Genomic DNA, 23,350 nt, shown 5'->3' on the forward strand with positions numbered 1-23,350 from the left:
CGCATGTTGGGTGAGTGGATCCAAGTTTGGTCTGGAAACAAAATCTTTTCTTGTCAGTGTGTACTACAGACAATCGTCAGAAAACTGACTTATTTCTGTTGGTCTTTTCCTGGCTAACGATCCTAAGATAGTGCCATAGTGCTACATACCTAGATCAAAGTTGTTGGAATTGAACAGGAATTCTGGTAAGTAAAAAAATTCTGGGATAAGTTCCTTTACATCTGCCATGTTGTGCTTTGATGCTGAATACCAGGCCTCGCGTACACTGTGAAACATCCGGTCAGCCAGGTCAAAATGGCCTCCCTGTGGGAAGAACGAGAAGGCACTTTTCTGTTAAGAGAACCACTCCCACCTCACAGCTTCCAAGTTCAAGGGCTTGAAACCCAAGTAAATATGTTTGGTGACAACTCAATTTCCCATCATCCTATGTTAAATAAACAAAATTTTAAATAATCACAGAAAGAAAATTAATCTAATTCTTTTCGGGGTACTCCTTACCAAGGGTGCTCTTGCTCTGTATCAAAGTGAAATCCAAGTACAAAGACTTTAAAAAGTCATTAAAAAAAAGATCAGTTTTTAGAGAGGGCAAGACTATAAGGAAATTGAGGAGTTCCTCCATTGTTTGATAATGCTCTCCTAAAAAAAAAGATTCTAATGTAGCCATCTACAGTTGGAAATATTCAGTTTATATATGTATTTGACTAATTTTATAAATTAACATGACATTCAGGTTCTCACACCAATGAGAATTAAGTGGAGAACTCGGAAGGTGATCAAAAAGTTATAGATTGATAAAACCAATTTACATAGAAAAGGGGTTTCTTTTGCTTACACAGCCTCACAGATAACACCACTCCCTTCCTCAATCCAACTCCCTATGCTGTGTTTGAGTGAATACAGTGTGCTTGTCTTTACAATGAAGTTCACTGTGTAAAAATGCTGAAGTCCATACAATGGCCACCAAGGCCTACCACCATCTGGCCCCTGCTACCTCTCTGACCTCATCCCCTATTGCTTTCCTCTGCAGTCACTCTGCTCCGGACATACTGGCTTCCTTGCTGTTCCTCAAGCATCTCAGGGATATGCCTGACTCAGGGCCCCTCACAGGCCGTTCTCTCTGCCTGGAACATACTTTCTCCAGATATCTGCACCAGTAACTCCCTCACCTCCTTCAAGTTTCTGTTCAGATATCACCTTTTCAAGGAGACCTACTCTGACCATCATGTCCTCCTCCACCTCCCATTCCTGTACTTCCCATTCCGTTTCCCTGACCTACATTTTTCTGATAGCACTTATCACATTCTAAAACATTTTACAATATGCTTATTTTGTTTGTCTGTCTCCCTCAACTAAAATATATAAATTCCATAAGGCAGGACTTTTGTCTTTATTCACTGATATCTCTAAGCACCTAGATCAGTGCCTGGAATACAGTAAGTATTCAATAAATATTTGCTGAATAAATAAAAGAGAATGTGGAGAAAGGCAATTATAATACGGAAGACAGCAAATAAGCTAGACAGTATTACTCTTTTTAAAAATGTTTGTTGAATTCAACCAGTTAAGGCTGAATTCCATATACCTGGCTGGAAAGCATATGTTACTTGCTTATTTGACTAAAGGACCCTGGCACTTGTTTAGTGTAAACAAATTCTAGTTTATTTACCAATTTTGGTCCAGTGAAATTCCACTTTCACTATGTTTTGACTACTTTTGTGACTAAAAACTTCACAGGGCTTCTTGTCAGGCAAGGTAACAACATTAAAGAAAAAAGCAACAATCTTAAATAAAAGGCTTGAATAAAATGCAAAAATTCTAAACTTAAGAGTTTTACCTGTAGCCTTAGGAATATCTGTGTGAAGGGCTCCATCCTTACTAGGTACGAAGCCACAATCATTGCAGATGAATAGTGTGTCCCATAGTGGTAGGCTGGAGTTTCTCCTTGCCAAGAAAATTAAAGCATAATTGAAAATGAAAGAGTAATATGAAAAATAAAATTGGCATTCATCAAGACTTGAAAATGCTAACGTATGTGATAACTGTGACACTAAGTGCAATTAGCACTGGCATTTGCAGCATGAAAACTTTATGATGACACTGCAACCTCTCACTTATATATTTGGCAGTTATCCAGTTTAGTATAATTCTGTGCCTTTCCCCCAAACTGAGCACATCTAGCAATTCATGTTTTGAGGCTAACTGTAACAGGTAATCCTTAATAGCAAACCATCTTTGACTAAAGCAAGATAATGAGCGACTTTTTATTAGGTTCTAGCTTTGCAACAGTATAAATTTCTCTAAATTGTTGTCTTTGAATATTATGCAATTTTTATTACATAGTCTCCTTGCAGGAAAAAGAAAGGATTCCACACAGGGAATATAGTTAGGCTTAGTTTTTTTCTCTTTTGTTTGTTTTGCCTGTTTGAAGGGGATACATGATAAACATTAAACATAAAAAAACATAAGTAGGTAAACTGTAGTATTTTAGAAGGTAATCAACTATAATTTTTTAATGCAAAAGGTTTCTAAAAAGTGCCTCAGTAAAATTAAAAGAACCTATAATGGAAAACAATCTGAAAAAACTGAATGACTGAATCACTTTGCTGTACACCTGAAACACTGTAAATCAACTATACTTCAATAAAAAAAATTAAAAGAGTCAATAAAGGAAAGTTTAGTTTCTGGCCTAAATACAATTAGAGATAATGGCATATTATGATGGGAACTTCTACCCTAGACAAAGCAGACATACTTTGCTTTCTGCCAGTACCTGACAAGCTACCTAAAAAATGCCTTCTAAGCATGGCCATCAGTTGGCATGCAAAACCTCATTCTTCTACTCTGATAGTTGTGTATTAAGTGTGCATATGCAACATATATAGATATAATGATATATAAGCAATCTGGGGAAAGATGGAAGGGCGTCAGACCACTAAATAATGGCTTACTTTTGAAACTTGGGTACAAAGTCCCATGACAGGAAAAGTTACTTACCATTAGGATCTTCCCAGTCTTTATATCGCTTCTTATACTGAGCTAATCGTTCATCTGTCTGTGCTCCCATTGGCTTAGCCAGGTTTCTAAATGTCTTGGGATTAGTAAGATCTACCTCCTAAAATACAAAACGAAACCCAATTCCAAATTACTACACATCCTCTATTCTCACCAATGTAGACACAGTGGCTATAGCAATGATCTGTAAATGTGCTAGTATCTATGGGGTCACACCAGCAGAACTGGACTCCAAGACAATGCCATGCACCTACTGGTTATCCATATTTTATGGACAGGCACATGGCAGTTTGTTAATTGGTTTGGCTTGAAGACAACTGTTTTGGAAATTAAGTGTTCACAGAGGAAGGCACTCAGGATCCAGGTTTGGAGATGAGGAATAAGAGGGAAAACCGTTCCCAGTCTTGGCAAGGGCACAGCAGGAGACTGTGGACACAAAAGCTCCAATTCATCTTTATCCTCTGTCACCCACATAACTGGAGGATCAAATCTCCTTTTTGTTCTCTTCCCCTCTCCCCCATTTCACTCCAACTTCACTTCTGAGCATTTTCTTCCTAGAGGTGAAAGGGAAGTGAAATAAACTAGAGCACTCAGTAATTTGTTCACCTCCAAAAGACAACATCATACCAGATCAAGTGACTCCAAATGAGATGGATTCTTTCAGTCTACCAGAGATTATTTTAAAAGCTCATTTCTAGCTGACCTAATTCATGTATTTAAAAGGAAACCAAAATTTACCTCCTGAGGGTTTTAAAACTAGAAATTTGAAGTACATACCCATGGGATATGTAATTTGTGTCATTTCTATAGGGCATCATGGCCCACCAATTTTGCCAACTTATATTTTAAAAGTCTTGAACAGGAGAAACTGATCCACATTACCAATATAAAAGTCAAGTTAGTATTTGTCTTCTGAAAATCTACATGTAAAATACCTCATTCATACTTTTTTTGGTTATTTCAACAAAGATTAAAGTATTTACTAAGAACCGGGCATTGCTCTAGAGCAGCGGTCCCCAACCTTTTTGGCACCAGGGACCGTTTTCATGGAAGACAATTTTTCCAAGGCCCGGGGTGGGGGAGGATGGTTTGGGGATGATTCAAGCGCATTACATTTATTGTGCACTTTACTTCTATTATTATTACATCAGCTCCACCTCAGATCATCAGGCATCAGATCCTGGGGGCTGGGGACCCCTTCTCTAGAGGTTGGAACTTAAGAGCTATGTAAGATAGTCTTTGTTTTTAAGGACCTCACAGTTGAGTACGGTCAGACAAAAATCATGACTACAACATGCTGTAAAAGAAAGCAGCATGATACAGCTACAAGGCAGTGTGGGAACAGAGGAAGAAGGAAGAGGACAGAAGGCTCCCCGGAGGTATACTGGAGCGTGTCCTGCAGGATGAAATACAGCTAGCCAGAGGAACCTGTCAGCGGGAGAGAAGATGGGCACGGGCATGGGGAGAAGTGCAGGCAGGGAGAGCAGCACAGGCAGAGCTGCTGAGAGAGAACGGGGTAGCCCAGGACAGCGGTCCTCGAAGCACAGGAGGGAGATCTACGTATCAGCTACTTTGTGAAGGGTGCTATACCGAGGTTTTAAAATTCTCTCCAAATTGTGATGATGATTTATGCAATAATTTAAAACTGAGGAATGACTCAATTAGATTTGTTCCTGCTGGCTGCAGTGTAGAGGACAGTGACATCCTCCAGTGGATACAAATTTATTAGCACTTTAGGAAATTCAATAGATATCATGAATCCAAGAAGTTCATCAAGTATCCAAACTTTGTACAAGTCTAAGCTAAAGCTCTTCTCATCTTCTTGGGAGTAAGTCCCCTTTGAGAACTTAAACTATAAAGCATATAAATCATTTCAGCCACTGCATTATCTTTTAATTACTTTCGAGAATGTGTTCCACTTTCACAAAATGATTTGAAATTTACCTCTGAGTCGTAATCTGCAAGGATCCAGGGGAAGACAGGATACTGCATGAGGTCATTATATGATCTGCCAGCCAAAGTGTTCAAGTGCATCAAATACTGAAAGTTGCTGATTTCACCTCTCTTGGGAAAGATAAATAGATTCATTTTAAAGCAATCAAATATTTCTGCTACATTCAATTTTAAAAATTTATATGCAAAATGAGGTAAAGGATAATTTCTTGCAGATTTCAGAATAAAGCATTTTTTTCCCTTAAAAACAAAAACAAAACTTTTTTTCTATGGTATATATTTTATAAATTATTAAAGTACTTTTAACTGTATGACTTATACTTTCTAGCTACAAATTACGAAGGAAGCTTACATTTTCATTGAACTTACCTCCCATCTCTGAGTCACAGACTTCTCTCCAACCAGAGTGCTAAGCAACCCAGATCTAAAAATGATAAATAATAAATTGTAGGCAACATAACTTTAAAAATATGTGTAATTACAAAGCTGAAAAATTTAAGTCAATGGTCCACGAATTTTTCAAACTATGGAGGACAACCTATTAGTGGGTCATGAAATCAGTTTAGGGGGTTGTGAACAGCATTTTGAATTATGAAATAACAGAATCAAATTGAAGAAAATAGAAAACATTGGAAGGCACTACATACAGGAAGGAAAAATCTTTTCTGTGAATTTTATTGTACTATTTGTAACTAAGTTTGTGTGAGTTGGGATGCAATGTAGTATTTTTTTTTTTTTTTTTTTGCGTTACGCGGGCCTCTCACTGTTGTGGCCCCTCCCATCGCAGAGCACAGGCTCTGGACGTACAGGCTCAGCGGCCATGGCCCACGGGCCCAGCCGCTCCGTGGCACGTGGGATCCTCCCGGACCGGGGCACGAACCCATGTCCCCTGCATTGGCAGGCGGACTCTCAACCACTGCGCCACCAGGGAAGCCCAAAATGTAGTATTTTTTACCGTGGGTTACAGAAAATGAGTTTGAAAAACATTGATCTAGTTCAACTTTCTAACCTTTACAATAATTTCTATATAAACTGATCTAAAGACATAAAATTGGAATAACTGATAAGAGTATACAATATTTTGTACACAGTAGGTGCACAGTACATTTCCTAAAAGAGGTGTTGAAAAAGTGAATGAAAATATAAATATTTTATGACAGGAAAGTCACTGCTGTTCAGAAAATTATAGAACATTTTCTTTAGCAGATTTTCTAGAATGCTATAAAACCTTAAGGTTATAATATTGATAATTATTAATCTGAAGATTGTGAGTTGATCACTGAACAAGTAGGAAAGCACTTAACTATATATTTTATTGTCTGAAAGGAAATTAAGAGATTTGTAAACGTTAGTTCATAAACATATCTAGGTCAAAGGTACAGATACCACTTTTTACTTCCAGATGAATTCTTCCCTTCAGGCAAATTGAATGCATACGGTACTCTCCCTGGAAAAAGAGCTATGATCATTCCTCAACATTATAGGAAAGGGAACAATTGAAAAGAAGATTAAAGTTGAGAATGAATTTCTGCTTCTTGTCTTTGAGTTTTCAATAGTTCTTCAAGAACTGCCAACTCAGCACAGACAGTAGTAAGAACAATGAAATAGCAAGCTGAATATTATCTAGGCAAGCAAAAGTACTAGCAATTTGCTTACAACTAGAAAAAAGGCTTAGTATGCTTTAAGGGAGCCTTTCACTTCCTATATTTATCTTAACAGCAACACAAACGATTAGGAATAGAACAGGTTTCTAAGCTTAACAAAAGCATATAAGCAGCATTTGTAAATCTCAGCTAAAGAAAAATAAAAGCAGTAAGTTAAAGAGAAATACACAAATTAATATATTTAGACACACATAGATTGAAATAAAAATTTATTTACAAATTACAGAATCCCCAGAAGTTTTAAGTTATTTTCTTGCATGTTGTAATAATTAATTTGTAGCCCCAAAGCACTGCTTCTTTTTCTTTTGAATTTTATTTATTTTTTTATACAGCAGGTTCTTATTAGTTATCTATTTTATACATATTAGAGTATATATGTCCATCCCAATCTCCCAATTCATCCCACCCACCCCGGCTCTGCCCTCTTGGTGTCCATACATTTGTTCTCTACATCTGTGTCTCTATTTCTGCTTTGCAAACTGGTTCATCTGTACCATTTTTCTAGATTCTACATATATGCGTTAATATACAATATTTGTTTTTCACTTTCTGACTTACTTCACTCTGTATGACAGTCTCTAGGTCCATCCACGTCTCTACAAATGACCCAATTTCATTTCTTTTTATGGCTGAGTAATATCCCATTGTATATACGTACCACATTTTCTTTATCCATTCGTCTGTCGATGGGCATTTAGTTTGCTTCCATGTCTTGGCTATTGAAAATAGTGTGGCAATGAACACTGGGTGCATGTGTCTTTTTGAATTAAGGTTTCCTCTAGGTATATGCCCAGTAGTGGGATTGCTGGGTCATATGGTAGTTCTATTTTCAGGAACCTCCATAGTGGCTGTATCAATTTACATTCCCACCAACAGCGCAAGAGGGTTCCCTTTTCTCCACACCCTCTGCAGCTTTTCTTGTTTGTAGATTTTCTGATGATGCCCATTCTAACTGGTGTGAGGTGATACCTCACTGTAGTTTTCACTTGCATTTCTTTAATAATTAGTGATGTTGAGCAGCTTTTCATTTGTCTGTTAGCCATCTGTATGTCTTCTTTGGAGAAATGTCTATTTAGGTCTTCTGCCCAATTTTTTGATTAGGTTGTTTGTTTTTTTAATATTGAGCTGCATGAGCGGCTTATATATTTTGGAGATTAATCCTTTGTCTGCTGATTTGTTTGCAAATATTTTCTCCCATTCTAAGCATTGTCTTTTCATCTTGTTTACAGTTTCCGTTGCTGTACAAAAGCTTTTAAGTTTCACTAGGTCCCATTTGTTTATTTTTATTTTTATTTCCATTACTCTAGGAGGTGGGTCAAAAAAGATCTTGCTGTGATTTATGTCAAAGAGTGTTGTTATTCCTATGCTTTCCTCTATGAGTTTAATAGTGTCTGGTCTTACATTTAGGTCTTTAATCCACTTTGAGTTTACTTTTGCGTATGGTGCTAGGGAGTGTTCTAATTTCATTCTTTTACATGTAGTCCAGTTTCCCCAGCACCACTTATTGAAGAGGCTGTCTTTTCTCCATTATATATTCTTGCCTCTTTTATCAAAGATAAGGTGACTGTATGTGCATGGTTTTATCTCTGGGCTTTCTATCCTGTTCCATTGATCTGTATTTCTGTTTCTGTGCCAGTACCATACTGTCTTGATTACTGTGGCTTTGTAGTATCCTCTGAGGTCAGGGAGCCTGATTCCTCCAGCTCCATTTTGCTTTCTCAAGATTGCTTTGGCTATTCGGGGCCTTTGTGTTTCCACACAAATTGTGAATTTTTTTGTTCTAGTTCTGTGAAAAATGCCATTGGTAGCTTGATAGGGACTGCATTGTATTTGCAGATTGCTTTGGGTAGTATAGTTATTTTCACAATGTTGATTCTTCCAATCCAAGAACATGGTATATCTCTACATCTGTTGGTGTCATCTTTGATTTCTTTCATCAGTGTCTTACAGTTTTCTGAGTACAGGTCTTTTACCTCCTTAGGTAGGTTTATTCCTAGGTATTTTATTCTTTTTGTTGCAGTGGTGAATGGGATTGTTTCCTTAATTTCCCCTTCTGATCTTTTGTTGTTAAGTGTATAGGAATGCAAGAGATTTCTGTGCATTAATTTTGTATCCTGCAACTTTTACCAAATTCATTGATTAGCTCTAGCAATTTTCTGGTGGCATCTTTAGGATTCTCTATGTATGTATGTATTCTCATGTCATCTGCAAACAGTGACAGTTTTACTTCTTCTTTTCCAATTTGTATTCCTTTAATTTCTTTTTCTTCTCTTATTGCCATGGCTAGGACTTCCAAAACGATGTTGAATAACAGTGGTGAGAGTGGACATCCTTGTCTTGTTCCTGATCTTAGAGGAAATGCTTTCAGTTTTTCACCATTGAGAATGATGTTTGCTGTGGGTTTGTCATATATGGCCTTTGTTACGTTGAGGTAGGTTCCCTCTATGCCCACTTTCTGGAGAGTTTTTATCATAAATGAGTGTTGAATTTTGTCAAAAGCTTTTTCTGTCTATTGAGATGATTATATGGTTTTTATTCTTCAATTTGTTAATACAGTGTATCACATTGATTGATTTGCATATATTGAAGAATTCTCGCATCCCTGGGATAAATCCCACTTGATCATGGTGTATGATCCTTTTAATGTGCTGATGGATTCTGTTTGCTAGAATTCTGTTAAGGATTTTTACATCTATATTCATCAGGGATATTGGTCTATAATTTTTTTTTTTTTGTAGTATCTTTGTCTGGTTTTGGTATCAGGGTGATGGTGGCCTTGTAGAATGAGTTTGGGAGTGTTCCTTCCTCTGCAATTTTTTTGAAGAGTTTAAGAAGGATGGGTGTTAGCTCTTCTCTAAATATTTGACAGAATTCACCTGTGAAGCCATCCGGTCCCGGACTTTTGTTTGTTGGAAGATTTTAAATCACAGTTTCAATTTCATTACTTGTGATTGGTCTGTTCATATTTTCTATTTCTTCCTGGTTCAGTCTCGGAAGGTTATACCTTTCTAAGAATTAGTCCATTCCTTCCAGGTTGTCCATTTTATTGGCATAGAGCTGCTTGCAGTAGTCTCTTATGATTCTTTGTATTTCTGCGGTGTCCATTGTAACTTTTCCTTTTTCATTTCTAAGTTTATTGATTTGAGTCCTCTCCCTCTTTTTCCTGATGAGTCTGGCTAAAGGTTTATCAATTTTGTTTATCTTCTCAAAGGACCAGCTTTTAGTTTTATTGATCTTTGCTACTGTTTTCTTTGTTTCTATTTCATTTATTTCTGCTCTGATCTTTATGATTTCTTTCCTTCTCCTAACTTTGGGTTTAATTTGTTCTTCTTTCTCTAGTTGCTTCAGGTGTAAGGTTAGATTTTTTATTTGAGATATTTCTTGTTTCTTGAGGTAGGACTGTATTGCTATAAACTTCTGTCTTAGAACTGCTTTTGCGGCATCCCATAGGTTTTGGATCATCGTGTTTTTGTTGTCAGTGGACTCCAGGTATTTTTTGATTTCCTCTTTGATTTCTTCAATGATCTCTTGGTTATTTAGTAATGTATTGTTTAGCCTCCATGTGTCTGTGTTATGTTTTTTCCCTGTAATTTATTTCTAATCTCATAGCATTGTGGTCGGAAAAAATGCTTGATATGATTTCAATTTTCTTAAATTTACCAAGGCTTGATTTGTGACCCAAGATGTGATCTATCCTGGAGAATGTTCCATGTGCACTTGAGAAGAAAGTGTAATCTGCTGTTTTCGGATGGAATGTTCTATAAATATCAATTAAATCCATCTGGTCTCTTGTGTCTTTTAAAGCTTGTGTTTCCTTATTAATCTTCTGTCTGGATGATCTGTCCATTGGTGTAGTTGAGGTGTTAAAGTTCCCCAGTATTATTGTGTTACTGTCAATTTCCTCTTTTATAGCTTTTAGCATTTGCCTTATGTATTGAGGTACTCCTATGCTGGGTGCATATATATTTATAATTGTTACATCTTCTTCGTGGATTTATTCCTTGATCATTATGTAGTATCCTTCCTTGTCTCTTGTAACATTATTTTAAAGTGTATTTTATCTGATATGAGTATTGCTACTCCAGCTTTCTTTTGATTTCCATTTGCATGGAATATCTTTTTCCATCCCCTCACTTTCAGTTTGTATGTGTCCCTAGGTCTGAAGTGGGTCTCTTGTAGACAGCATATATATGGGTCTTGCTTTTGTATCCATTCAGCGAGCCTGTGTCTTTTGGTTGGAGCATTTAATCCATTCACATTTAAGGTTATTATCAATATGTATGTTCCTATTATCATTTTCTTAATTGTTTTGGGTTTGTTTGTAGGTCCTTTTCTTCTCTTGTTTTTCCCACTTAGAGAAGTCCCTTTAGCATTTGTTGTAGAGCTGGTTTGGTGGTGCTGAATTCTCTTAGCTTTTGCTTGTCTGTAAAGCTTTTGATTTCTCCGTTGAATCAGAATGAGATCCTTGCTGGGTAGAGTAATCTTGGTTGTAGGTTCTTCCCTTTCATCGCTTTAAATATATCGTGCCACTCCCCTGTGGCTTGTAGAGTTTCTGCTGAGAAATCAGCTGTTAACCTTATGGGAGTTCCCTTGTATGTTACTTGTCATTTTTCCCTTGTTGCTTTTAATAATTTTTCTTTGTCTTTAATTTTTGTCAATTTGATTACTATGTGTCTTGGTGTTTCTCCTTGGGTTTATCCTGCCTGGGAGTCTCTGTGCTTCCTAGATTTGGGTGGCTATTTTCTTGCCCAAGTTTGGGAAGTTTTTGACTATAACCTCTTCAAATATTTTCTTGGTTCCTTTCTCTCTCTCTTCTTCTGGGACACCTATAATGCAAATGTTGATGCATTTAATGTTGTCCCAGAGGTCTCTTAGGCTGTCTTTATTTCTTTTCATTCTTTTCACTTTATTCTGTTCCCCGGCAGTGAATTCCACCATTCTGTCTTCCAGGTCACTTACCCATTCTTCTGCCTCAGTTATTCTGCTATTGATTCCTTCTAGTATATTTTTCATTTCAGTTATTGTATTGTTCATCTCTGTTTGTTTGTTCTTTAATTCTTTTAGGTGTTTGTTCTTCAATTCTTCTAGGTCTTTGTTAAACATTTCTTGCATCTTCTCGATCTTTGCTGCCATTCTTTTTCCGAGGTCCTGGGTCATCTTCACTATCATTATTCTGAATTCTTTTTCTGGAAGGTTGCCTAGGTCCACTTCATTTAGTTGTTTTTCTGGGGTTTTGTCTTGTTCCTTCATGTGGCACATAGTCCTTTGCCTTTTCATTTTGTCTATCTTTCTGTGAATGTGGTTTTCTTTCCACAGGCTGCAGGATTGTAGTTCTTCTTGCTTCTGCTGTCTACTGCTTCTTTTCTAATGGATTATAAAGGGCTACCAGTTCCTGAGTACCTGAAAATAAAGCTAGGTATACAGATTCTTGAAATGGCTTTATCATCCAAAAGACTTCCTAAGATTAAAAGCAGCTGAAAAGAGCACAAAGGAACCACTGATAGGTTTGAACACACAAAAACAGAAGTTTATTTTTAAATGTAAGAAAAAAAAATTAAGAGAAAACTTGGCAATTTGTAACAAATATGACAAGCAAAGGGATAATATGCTATTACCAAAAAATCTCATGCACATTGATAATAAGGATTCAGAGGAAATGTTAACTAGACTTACTGAGGTGGTCATTTCACAATATATACAAAATTGAATTATTATATTGTTCACCTAAAACTAATGTAATGTCAATTATATCTGGAAAATAAAAAAAACTACAAAAAAAACCAAACTGCCACCACCACCAATAAAAAACTCAGTGGAAAAAAATGGGCAAAAGTTACAGATAACTCATAAATGATAATTTTAAATGGCTAACAAATATATACAGAGCTCAAGATTTCTAATATGAAAAGAAATGCACATTTAAAAACAAAGCATTTTTAAACATTGGTAAAAGTGAAAAAGTAAATATAAAAAGCTGTTATCTATTGAGATAAGCAAACTTATCCACTATCGGTGGAATATAGATGTGTATAATTTTTATAGAAATCTAGTTGGTTTTGCATATTAAGAGTCTTAAAATTCATACTATTTTACTACGGGAATTTTAGCCTAAAAAAAAATGAGGTATCACATTTCCATTATTATAACAGGGAAATCTGATAAAGATGAAATATCCAAGAACAAGAGAATGCTTTATACATATGATGAAGGGCTAGTAAATAAAGGCAAAGTTTCTAAAGAATTTTTTAAAACCAGGAGGCAATATTTACATATAAGACTGAATAAAAGACACAGAATAAAAATCTGTGTTTTTAGTATGGACTCAATTGTGCACATAGGAATATATGCATGCTTAAAAGGTTAAAGGGAATTGATCAAAATGTGATCAATTTGACACTGATCTGACATGAGCAATCATGCATACATTTTCTTTTTTTTTTTTCTAGTTTTCAGTAGTTAAAATTTTTTTGCAAACCCCTGGGGGTTGGGGTGGGGTGGCAGAACACTCATTAAAAATATTAAATAATACTGTCCAGATAGAAATGATCCAACTGCAGTATTAAACTATAATGTACAAGAAGCAAGCAACCTACCCCTGCTCCACGCTTGTGTTTGGTCGTTGCCCAGACACAGACTCTGAACTGTCAGTTAGAGATGGCACTACAGCCAAAAACCTGGAAAATTTAAAAACAGTATAAAATTGGAAATGATGTTTCAGTCAGGATCTAATGGGAACTTACAAAAGAATGATTCATTTAGATCTTAATTGCTGCATTTACCCCACCACTACTCAGTAAATGGCAGGCAAAGGGAATATACAATAATTAGAACATTCTTTAACAAAAAAGGGTAGGATGATGGCTTCCAAAGCCAAGTATAAAGATCCATAGCAAAATCTGTCATTTTGGATTTTTACATATGCTGCCACATTACTTGAAGAAAAGCCCTGACACACTGAATCACAGGAATTAACTCAACTTAATGATGTCCTAAAGAGTGATTAAAAGCTAAATATTCACATGACAGTCAGTAGTGCTAACAGCTAAACAAATGATAGGACAGAGACATCTCTAACAAATGAAAATATATACATGATAAGAACCTTTATGTGACACTACTATAATTATTTTCAGAGTTGCTCATAATGTCAACATACATTTTTTAAGAGCAAAAAAGAATTGTGGGAAAATTCTTGGAATGAATGTGGACCTTGAACTTGGCATATACACAGACATTTCTCACATAAAGACAATCTCATCTCCTTGCCACAGGTTCTAGTTGGGAAGAGCAGATAATTTGCTAACACTGAAAGCAATATCACCTTTAGAAATTCATAAGATAGGTAACTAAAATTTCAGTCATTTACTTAGCTCTTCCCAATCAACATCCACAGGCACTTTATTTGAAGAAACTCCCTCATTTCCCTCGTGCTCACAGGTAGTATTACTGTACTGCAATGATAAGCAATGTTGCTTGGTATTAGTTATTCCTCACTTGAAATACAAAACTTCTCTAATAGAGGGATTGCCAGGATCTACACCACTCTTCAAAGAATAAGAGGGCTCTCCTATTATATTATGTTAAGTTCATAAAAGCCTTACTATTCACATGCCAACAGAAGTATTTTGAAGCACATGGAAATATACTATTTTTCTTTTATAAGATAAAATTTAAACACAGTTTACCAAAAATGAAATATGGTTAGATCACATCAACTGCTTTACTTGGCTATGCTACTTTTTCAAAGATGAAGGTATCCCACTTCTCTTCCAAAGTCAGCAAAGTTTCATATGAATACAAATTCTAAGGAAACTCAGGCTCTGCATTCAATAGCAAGGTATAACACTGTCTTCTTTTTGGTAAATATGAAAGAAGCCTATTTTGAATCTGAAGTATTATTTTTTTAAGCTCCAGTTTCATCATCCTTTTACACTGAGAGACATGGGACTTTATCACTAAGGTGGCTTTTGATGATATCTACTACAAGTTACCAGAAAGAAAAATGTGATTTCAAAATAGAATAGCATCAGAAGAATCACATTTCAAGAGGCTGGCAAAAATGAAACAAACATTTTCTTCAAAGAAGTTAATTCATGGATTTAACAAGATTTTTAAAAAACTAGCTGAACTGGCAATGCTTTACCTCCCATTTCTTCCCATGACAGCATTATGAAGTATTTCTAATAAACAATACCTTTGATAGACTTTGTTTCTAATTCCTTTTTGAAAAGCAAGGAGGTAATTCCGTCCATCTCCAGAGAAAACTTCCACAGCAATAGGCTGAAATGATCAGAGAGAAAAACATTAAGAAAAAACACAAATAGGGTTATATATTAACTTTTCCACTAAGAATTTCTATAATGCTGAAGAAATTAACTTGTTGACTGAAGAACATTTTTAGAGTCATGAATTTCCAGCAAATTAAATTACACAATAAACAGTGCCAGTTTATTCTGCTTAGTTTGTTTCTAAAAACTTTAACAGAATAATGGTAAAATAATTATAAAATTTTGTAAATTTATAGTGAGAATGCAATTTTTATATACAAAGAAAATTATAATATAAATTTGGATAGCTATAGGGAAAGATGGATAACAAAATATCACTCAAAGTTTTAGGTTTTTTTTTTTATGAAGAAGGGGGATGTATTGTAAAGTTATGCACCCATGTGACATGAGCTTGTCTATCATACAACCAAATCTAATACTCTAAGGAATAATGTGGATCCTATCATGTATACATCCTCTAAGTAAAGGAACCTGACAAAACATTTATTACTACTAAATCAACCCACCTGTAGCAGATACCTCCTTTTATGAACTTCCTTGATATCTTCATAGGCAAAAATGCTGCATGTTCTCTTGAGTTGACTGGGGCCTTGCCTGGCTCCTCTAGGGATAATTGGCTCATGCATACTATAGGCAGCCCAGAGAAAGGAGATAATAAAAACACAGCAAGAGATAAATTCACTGTTCAATAAAGAGTATGTTATTTTCAACATGTGAAGAAAAGCAGGAATCGATATATCTGAATATTTAGTTCAAAAAAGACATACCTTTAAGAGAATAATTTGGTAGCTATTCAGTATACCAGAACCCCCCTTTGATGAATATAACTTAAAAAAAATCCTATTCATGCTGTCAGGGCTTATTTTTCAGGCACAGCTGGCAAGTGCCAAGGCCTATATTCTTTTAGGGGGGCCAAGAAAATGTTTTAATTTCTTTTAAAATCAAGAGAAAAAACTGAACTTTTTTTTGTTGTTGTTGTGGTACGCGGGCCTCTCACTGCTGTGGCCTCTCCCGCTGCGGAGCAACAGGCTCCGGACGCGCAGGCTCAGCGGCCATGGCTCACGGGTGCAGCTGCTCCGCGGCACGTGGGATCCTCCCGGACTGGGGCACGAACCTGCGTCCCCTGAATCGGCAGGCGGACTCTCAACCACTGCGCCACCAGGGAAGCCCAAAAAACTGAATTTTTAGGTAGAAGAAAATGTTTAAATATATAATATGAATATATTCATCTTTAAACCAACACAGTCAGAAAAACATCATTTTAGGTATCTTTATATGTAGGTAGAGGCCCGTAAAAGTCATAATGTGGCCCTGACTGCTACTGAAAGTAATTATTTGAAATATCTCCTAGCAATGAAGATGACCATGTCCACATTCACAGTGCATGTCAGGTGTTCAAAATGTTAAAGGAAGAGAAGAGCATGTTGATTTTCTAAGCTTTAAGCTTTTTCATCTTCCTTTGGGCTTTGTCTGTCTCTGGGTTTTCCATTACCCACTATCATGTCCATCATAGGGCTGGCAGAAGAAAAGGAAGATGGATAAACTCAGTCAGTTAATTCCTGCCTGTGCTTCAGTCACACTGCTTCTAGGGTACTCGGAGGACATGGATACTCTTACATTTGTTAGAGTATTATATAACTGCCTGTATGTTCTCTACAACTGTGTTCGCACTGAAATTTGAAAAAAAGAACAATTTACAAATTCATAATAACTTTATAAATATATAGATTATAATATAAGGAACTTGTATTATATCTAGTGCTATTAATGCATAGCAATAAATTTTATTTAGTTTTCGTTTTGATAAATAAGGTAAATTTGTCTCTTATAGCGTTGAAATAACTATTACTCTGGTGAATATTTAATGATGGATGCACAAAAACTGAGAGATAACATTACTTGAAACACAATTTTTGCATTAAAAAAAACTATGTAGGACTTTCCTGGTGGCACAGTGGTTAAGAATCCGTGTGCCAAGCAGGGGACGCAGGTTTGAGCCCTGGTCTGGGAAGATCCCACATGCTGCAGAGCAACTAAGCCCGTGTGCTACAACTACTGAGCCTGCGCTCTAGAGCCTGTGAGCCACAACTACTGAGCCTGCGTACCACAACTACTGAAGCCTGCGCACCTAGAGCCCATGCTCTGCAACAAGAGAAGTCACCGCAGTGAGAAGCCTGCGCACCACAACGAAGAGTAGCCCCCGCTTGCTGCAACTAGAGAAAGCCTGTGCGCAGCAATGAAGACCCAATGCAGCCAAAAAAAAAGAAAAAAAGCAAACAAACCCATGTAGATGTATTGCTTTCTAAAGATAGCTGTACTTTGTGTCTCTTCATTGACTTACTTTGGAGGTAAGGTTTCAATATCTCTTATTTCCCTGGTTGCCGTCATTGTAAATCCATCAATCACATAAAAATGCTCTTTACCAAAAAGAAGTAGCCCTTCACTGGTATCTAGGCCCTGGACTCGAGCACAGCGGTACATGTGTTGGATCTATAAAGAAAACCATAAACATTCATTAATATAGTTTTTAAAAATCAGGTAATTTCTTTTTTTGATATAAATGAAGCAAAATGTCTTTAAACATGGATTTAATGGGCAAACAAGATTTTATGAAGATGTCACTCTGTGATGGCATCCCCTGAGCTAAGCATATTAACCAGAGTTTAAGCATATTAAAAAGAATAGCTAAGACTGCAGTCTGAGTTGCAGTTGACTTTAGTAAAAGGAAACAACCATTACTCATATCCATCCACCCAATCCACTTATCCTAATATTCACTGAGTATTAACTCCATGCCAGGCACACGTGTACTAGGCTCTACAGTCAATGAACAAGTTAGAAAAGGAAGGAGACAGACACAAACTTTGCAGGAAAGAGAATTGAGGCATACATGCGAGGATATTAGGATTGTGCCCTGGGCCAGGCAGGATGATACAGAGTGAAAAAGGTATGCAGAGCCTGACAATCCTGAGTGAATTCCCAGTTCTGTTGTTTAACTATAGATTTGGTCAAATTTCTTAATGTTTCTGGGCTTCTGTGTCTTCATATAAGTTTCAAATATACTTCATTGGCTTGTCATGAGAGTTAGTGAGACAATGTACATAATCATGTTAGGAATTGTTGGCTGTCTTCTCTTCCACATAGCTTACTTTCCTCTTTTTCCATAACAACCCCTGGAACTGGAGTTGTGGAATTTGTCTCTATTTGCTCTCCACTGGAGTCTGCCTGCCTGGCAGCCTGTTGTGCCATTGTAAAAAGCCAAACTTGGCAGAAGTTGCATTTTCCTCATAGAAGGAAGGACTTGCTAAATCTCTCAATGTTAGCAGTGTTTTCTTTCCAACAGGCAGGATCTAGTCCTTAGTAAAAATTCTTTCTTGCACTCAGTTCAACACGAATCAAGGAAAAAAAATCAGCAATTAAATCAGAGTCAAACAAACGTCAAATAAATGTCAGTCTAAATACACCTCCTTCACTATTCAAACTTAAAGCAATTAGAGCAAAAACTGTACTCATGAGTTTAAAAAGTTAAAAAAATGACAGCATCAGAAAATAGATTTTCTAAAATATGCAAATATAAGTTAATTTTCATCACCACATCTAAACTACTTCAATAATAAAAACTTAGAATGTTACAGGAGAAAAACTGACATACTTTTAAAATAACTCTATTGTAATAATATACACACAGAAAAAAATGTTTATTTCATAAGTGCATAGCTTGATGAATTTTCAAATGCTTAAAATATGATGCAACCAGCATCCAGATCAAGAAACAGAACATTCCCAAGACCCTAGAAGCCTCTCTTGTACTTCCTTCAGATCTAATAGACTTTTATAGTTACATACTTTTTTCTTTTTATGTTTTCATTTAAGATTAATCAGGCCATATATTTGAACAGAATTTAAAAAATTAAACCCTAATTTCTAGTTACTATTTCTTAGTGGATAAGATTTCAAGTGTTATACCAAGATCTAATATAATAGGCAAAACAACCTTTAAAAAGGTGATACTCACTATACATTCAATTCATTCATTCCTTTACTCATTTATCCCTTTATTTATTCAACCAATCACTCCTTCATTCAAGGTTTACTGAGTTTCTATCAGGTGAGTGAAACTGTGTAAAGCACTGGGACAGAAATAAGAAACAGTGCCTGCCTCAAAAGAGCTCACTATCTAGGTGAAGAGACAGACACAGGAACAAATAACAATAACATGATAAAATGAGTGATATATATAAGGTGCTATAAAAGCATAGAGGAGGGTGTCTAACTAAGCCTGAGCTGGCAAGACAGTGAAGGAAAGCTTCCTCTGTGTGAGCATTAAAGACATCCAGATAAATGATGTTGCATCAAATGGGAGTTACTAGGACAGAAGTTATGCAAGTGATGGAAAGAGGGGCATTTAGGCAGAGAACACAATGAGTAAAGCGCAGAGTAAAGAAATATCATGGATGTACCGAACTGCAAGGGACAAAATGCAAGGGACAAAATGCAGGGGGCTCAGACTACATGGCAGAGTCAGTAAAGTGAGCCTGGAGGGGTCGCAGGGTATAAGAGGCTGAGAGAAACAGGAAGGCAAAGCAGTTTTTTGTGAATGAAGCAAAGCAGGGGTTAAGTACAAGCCTGCGGATGATGGGCTAGTTGAAGTTGCTTGTGTGGTTACTGGAATTACAGAGGTATAGGAAAAAATACAGGGCCAAATTACCGAATGGGTTGTGTACATGGGTTTGAAACGAGAATTATGGCAAGAGTTGCAGCCTAATAAAGGGTTTAGAGGAAGACAGTGAACTAGGTGTCAACTGTTAATACTATATCTGATGCAACTTCTTGCTGTTCAGCGTGTTCAGAGAGGTCAGAAAACCCTACAGATGAAAGACGCAGAGTGTTGAACCCAAAAGGGCACCTAATACTGATTTCACTGCAGAGGCTAAAATACTTACCTTTGGCTGCCAGATAAATACCCTTCAACTAGTCTTGTAAAATGGAAACAAACCATTTAATACAATCCCTCCTTTTCAGAAGTAAGGTACCTTTTCTCCCTCTTCTAATAGGCGCAGCAGGGTGGCGTTGTCCGTCTTCTCCTCCTCTTCTATAGAGCTACCCTCAGCAATCTGGTCTTGTAGCTGCTCCTGGGTCTCCTCATCTCCTCCATCAGGTGCAGATCGAGACCGTTTTAGAGGCGGCTTGACCAGTCCTGCAGGGTAAGAGCCAAGAGGGTCATGTGGTCTTGCTGGGGTCATTTGAGAGCCGTTTAGTCTCATGTAGTCCCTCCTCTACATTTCCAATTTGAGATAGTTCTGAAAGGTATGGGGAGGCAGCACAGTTCAGTGGTCAACAGCACAGGCTCTGGAGTTAAACAGCTGCATGACCCTGGAGTATTATTTGTCCCCTCTGAACCTCAGTTTCTCATCTATAAAACCGGGACAAGAATACTATCTATCATGGATACCAGGAGGATTGTTGGAGGACTAAATGAGGTAATTCATGTAAAGTGTTTAGTATCATGCATAATAAATAGTAAATTCTCAGTAAGTGTCAGATGATGATGATAAACAGAGGTCTTATCATAATTAATGGTAAAAGTGGTGGTGCTAATGGGCAGGTGTCATTGAGGGGATATCCTCAATAAATGATCAGTCATTATCAGAAACAAAAATAAGGACAGCAAGTTATAAACATGATTATAAGAGATTCCACCTACTTGGAGGGCCCATGAGGACTACTTCAAGACTCATATTACAAGTGGCAGTATGGTCATTCATACATGAATGAATTTGATTAAATCATCAGGTCATAAAGAATAAGAAAACAATTCTTTTAAAAATATAGGGCCAGACAATTAATGTGCCACATAAGTTATCATTTTACTGCCTACATTTTGATAATTTTATTGATAATCACAGATGAAATTAAAATCAGCTGATGAAAGTAACCACTGATAACCCAGAGTATGGGAAGCACTCAAAATAAACTCTAAATCTCACATTTAATTTAATATTCTTTAGTTCTGTACCAAAAAAAGTAATGTTGTATCTACCAACGATAGTTACACTAAGAATTTTGGATAAACGTAAATCAGCCTGTTAGAATCCTAGCCTTTGAACACAAGTTATCAGAGGTTCTGCTCTGCCTTGGGAAGAACCTCATTTTCACATGTGAAAGAGTATAATAAATAAACAAGAAAGATCAAGTCTTGCTGAGAATATCCACAAGGCGAAAAGCTTCCAGCTGCTTTATTTTTAGTTTGACGAATCAAAACCTCCAACTCTATGTCTAGCATAGCATCTTGCATATCATAGTAGTGACACCAAAATTTGTGGTTTTAGCTCAATCAGACATTAGGAAAATGAGGCCAAGAGAAGTTAAATGCCAATGACCCAAACACAAGACATCACAAACTCTGTGAATTATACACCTTGGTTATAGCCAGGAAATACAACTTTGGACCCATCTCAATAACTTTGCTGATGCAGTGTCAAGAAATGATAAGGCTGAAAACTTTGTTCAACTAATAAAAGTTTCAGTGATTCTATGAAAATGTTAGATGGATTATGAAATCTTTAGTAATTCATAGTTATCACAAGAGAGAACAGATATAATGTAATAGGAGAAACTGATCACAACTGCAGATAAATTTTTTGTTGACATGGTCATATACTGTTAGTTCTTTATCAATGAGATCTGAAAATAATTTTTAATTTAGAGTTCTTAATTTATATTCTAGGGTTTTATCTATAGACTACGCCAAGACTTTTGAATTTATGATAAATCAGAGGCTTAAAAAATTAAAACACTGGACTGATTTACTTATTCAATATTGACTGAATTCCCATTTTGTGCCAGGCATGTGCCAAAATCTATAGAGTAAGAGGAGAAATAATCTCTGCCTCTGAGAAACTTATAATTTAGGAAAACATAAATCAGTGAAAGAAATCACTGAAATTGTTATAAAAGATATGAGCAAAGTGCTACTGGAGGACAGCGGAGTTGGAAAAGCCTTCAGAGGAGGACAGTTTGACCAGTATCTTCAAGACTGGGTAGGTCCAGATCACAGAGAAGCTGTACCAAGAGGGCAGAGGGCACACATATGCAGAAGTACAAATCAAAAAGTCCATGGCCATTTTAGTCCAATTCATCACCATATGCATGTCTTTCTAGGCTCATAAACTATAGCTTTGGAATAATCTGTCTTAGCTCATTAGAAGAAAGACCATTATTTCTTACTGTTATCCAACATGCACTAATGACACATTTAGTGGTTGTTTTAGTTTTATATATATTTATTTAGTTTTCAGGGCCTTAACTTAAATATCAGGTACCACTGAGAATTCTGCCAGATACAGTGAAAAAAAATTATCAAGCCAACAGGCACATTACATTCATCTGTAGGCAATAAAGAAGAGCCAGTCTCTTTAGTTCTGATATAGAAATCAATCTTTAAGAAGGGTATGATAGTAAAATATGTACGGATACTTTTAGGTTGGCCCTACTGTTTATAGTTGATAATATTTTCATATAGATTCAAGTAAAAGGAATGCTCCCAAATGGTTTTTAATTAAAATCAGAGAGGAAGGCTGACCTTTGACTTTAGCAATAGTGTCTTCACCATGCTCTGGTTCTTGTTGAGTAGCTTCACCTTCCGAACTCTCTACGATGGCATCTTGGACAATGGCTGGGTTGCCAGAGGCTAGTCGCATGTAGTATTCTTTACTGTCATAACTTACAGCTCTTCTGTATCGAGCAGGTTTCTAAGAAACAACAAAAGGAAAGGACTCAGATAATTTATCTTCAAGAATTAATAGACTGTATTTATACAGGGTAAATCCACAGTCTTTTGGGTTAAGTTTCTCTATTTTTAAATTGCACTGATTTAAAAAAAAACATATATAAAACAACAATATTAGAAGTTTTGTTCCTCCCGAAAAAAGAAACACATCATCTTTAGCCAAATGTTTCCATATTAGTATAGTACAGCCTTACTGATGCATCAGTACAGTAGAGAGAATGCCCAGTGTCGGAGAGTATCAAGTTGCAAGGGGATGTCTAGTTTCTGAGGAGCCTGAAACCTTGCTTCCACCCCAAGTAAATAGGCCTAAAGGGCCATCCATTCAGTTGGAACTACCTGTGTGAGTGTTTACTTCAGATATTTGGAGGTAGGGACCCAGAACTGCCCTGTTCCCATATTCCCATGTCTCTCTGGAACTCTGGAAATGGCCCAAACCTTCAGAGAGTCCTGACCCAATATGGAATCGACCGACTTCAGGCCAGATGACACTGGTTGGCCTGCCACTCCGAGCTGGTATGTCTAATTTGCTAAAACATCCTGTTGTTTGTTGTGTAAAAGAATGTGATCCATAAACTTACTAACTAAATGAGTATATCAAGAACATATAAGTCCATTTTGAAGAAGAAATTAATTATGTAGAAACA

At 36.5% G+C, this 23,350-nt stretch overlaps 1 protein-coding gene across 12 annotated transcripts in view; it reads right to left on the reverse strand.

Moving 5' to 3' along the window:
- Positions 1–23,350, reverse strand: part of WDFY3 (WD repeat and FYVE domain containing 3) — a 259,871-nt gene that overhangs the window by 26,433 nt on the left and 210,088 nt on the right. For all 12 annotated transcript variants that reach the window (XM_089912207.1, XM_089912206.1, XM_089912205.1 and 9 more), the window contains 11 exons: positions 22,500–22,668; positions 19,951–20,114; positions 17,259–17,407; positions 15,424–15,544; positions 14,824–14,909; positions 13,223–13,303; positions 5,335–5,389; positions 4,957–5,076; positions 2,995–3,112; positions 1,835–1,941; positions 150–303 (listed from right to left, as the gene is read on the reverse strand). In XM_089912207.1, the coding sequence (XP_089768333.1) occupies positions 150–303; positions 1,835–1,941; positions 2,995–3,112; positions 4,957–5,076; positions 5,335–5,389; positions 13,223–13,303; positions 14,824–14,909; positions 15,424–15,544; positions 17,259–17,407; positions 19,951–20,114; positions 22,500–22,668 (1,324 nt within the window). The remainder of the gene's footprint in view (positions 1–149; positions 304–1,834; positions 1,942–2,994; positions 3,113–4,956; positions 5,077–5,334; positions 5,390–13,222; positions 13,304–14,823; positions 14,910–15,423; positions 15,545–17,258; positions 17,408–19,950; positions 20,115–22,499; positions 22,669–23,350) is intronic.

This window comes from Delphinapterus leucas, chromosome 5 (assembly GCF_059928025.1).
Source record: "Delphinapterus leucas isolate spDelLeu-1000000601 "Yukka" chromosome 5, BTC_Dleu_Yukka2, whole genome shotgun sequence".
Taxonomy (NCBI): Eukaryota; Metazoa; Chordata; class Mammalia; order Artiodactyla; family Monodontidae; genus Delphinapterus; species Delphinapterus leucas.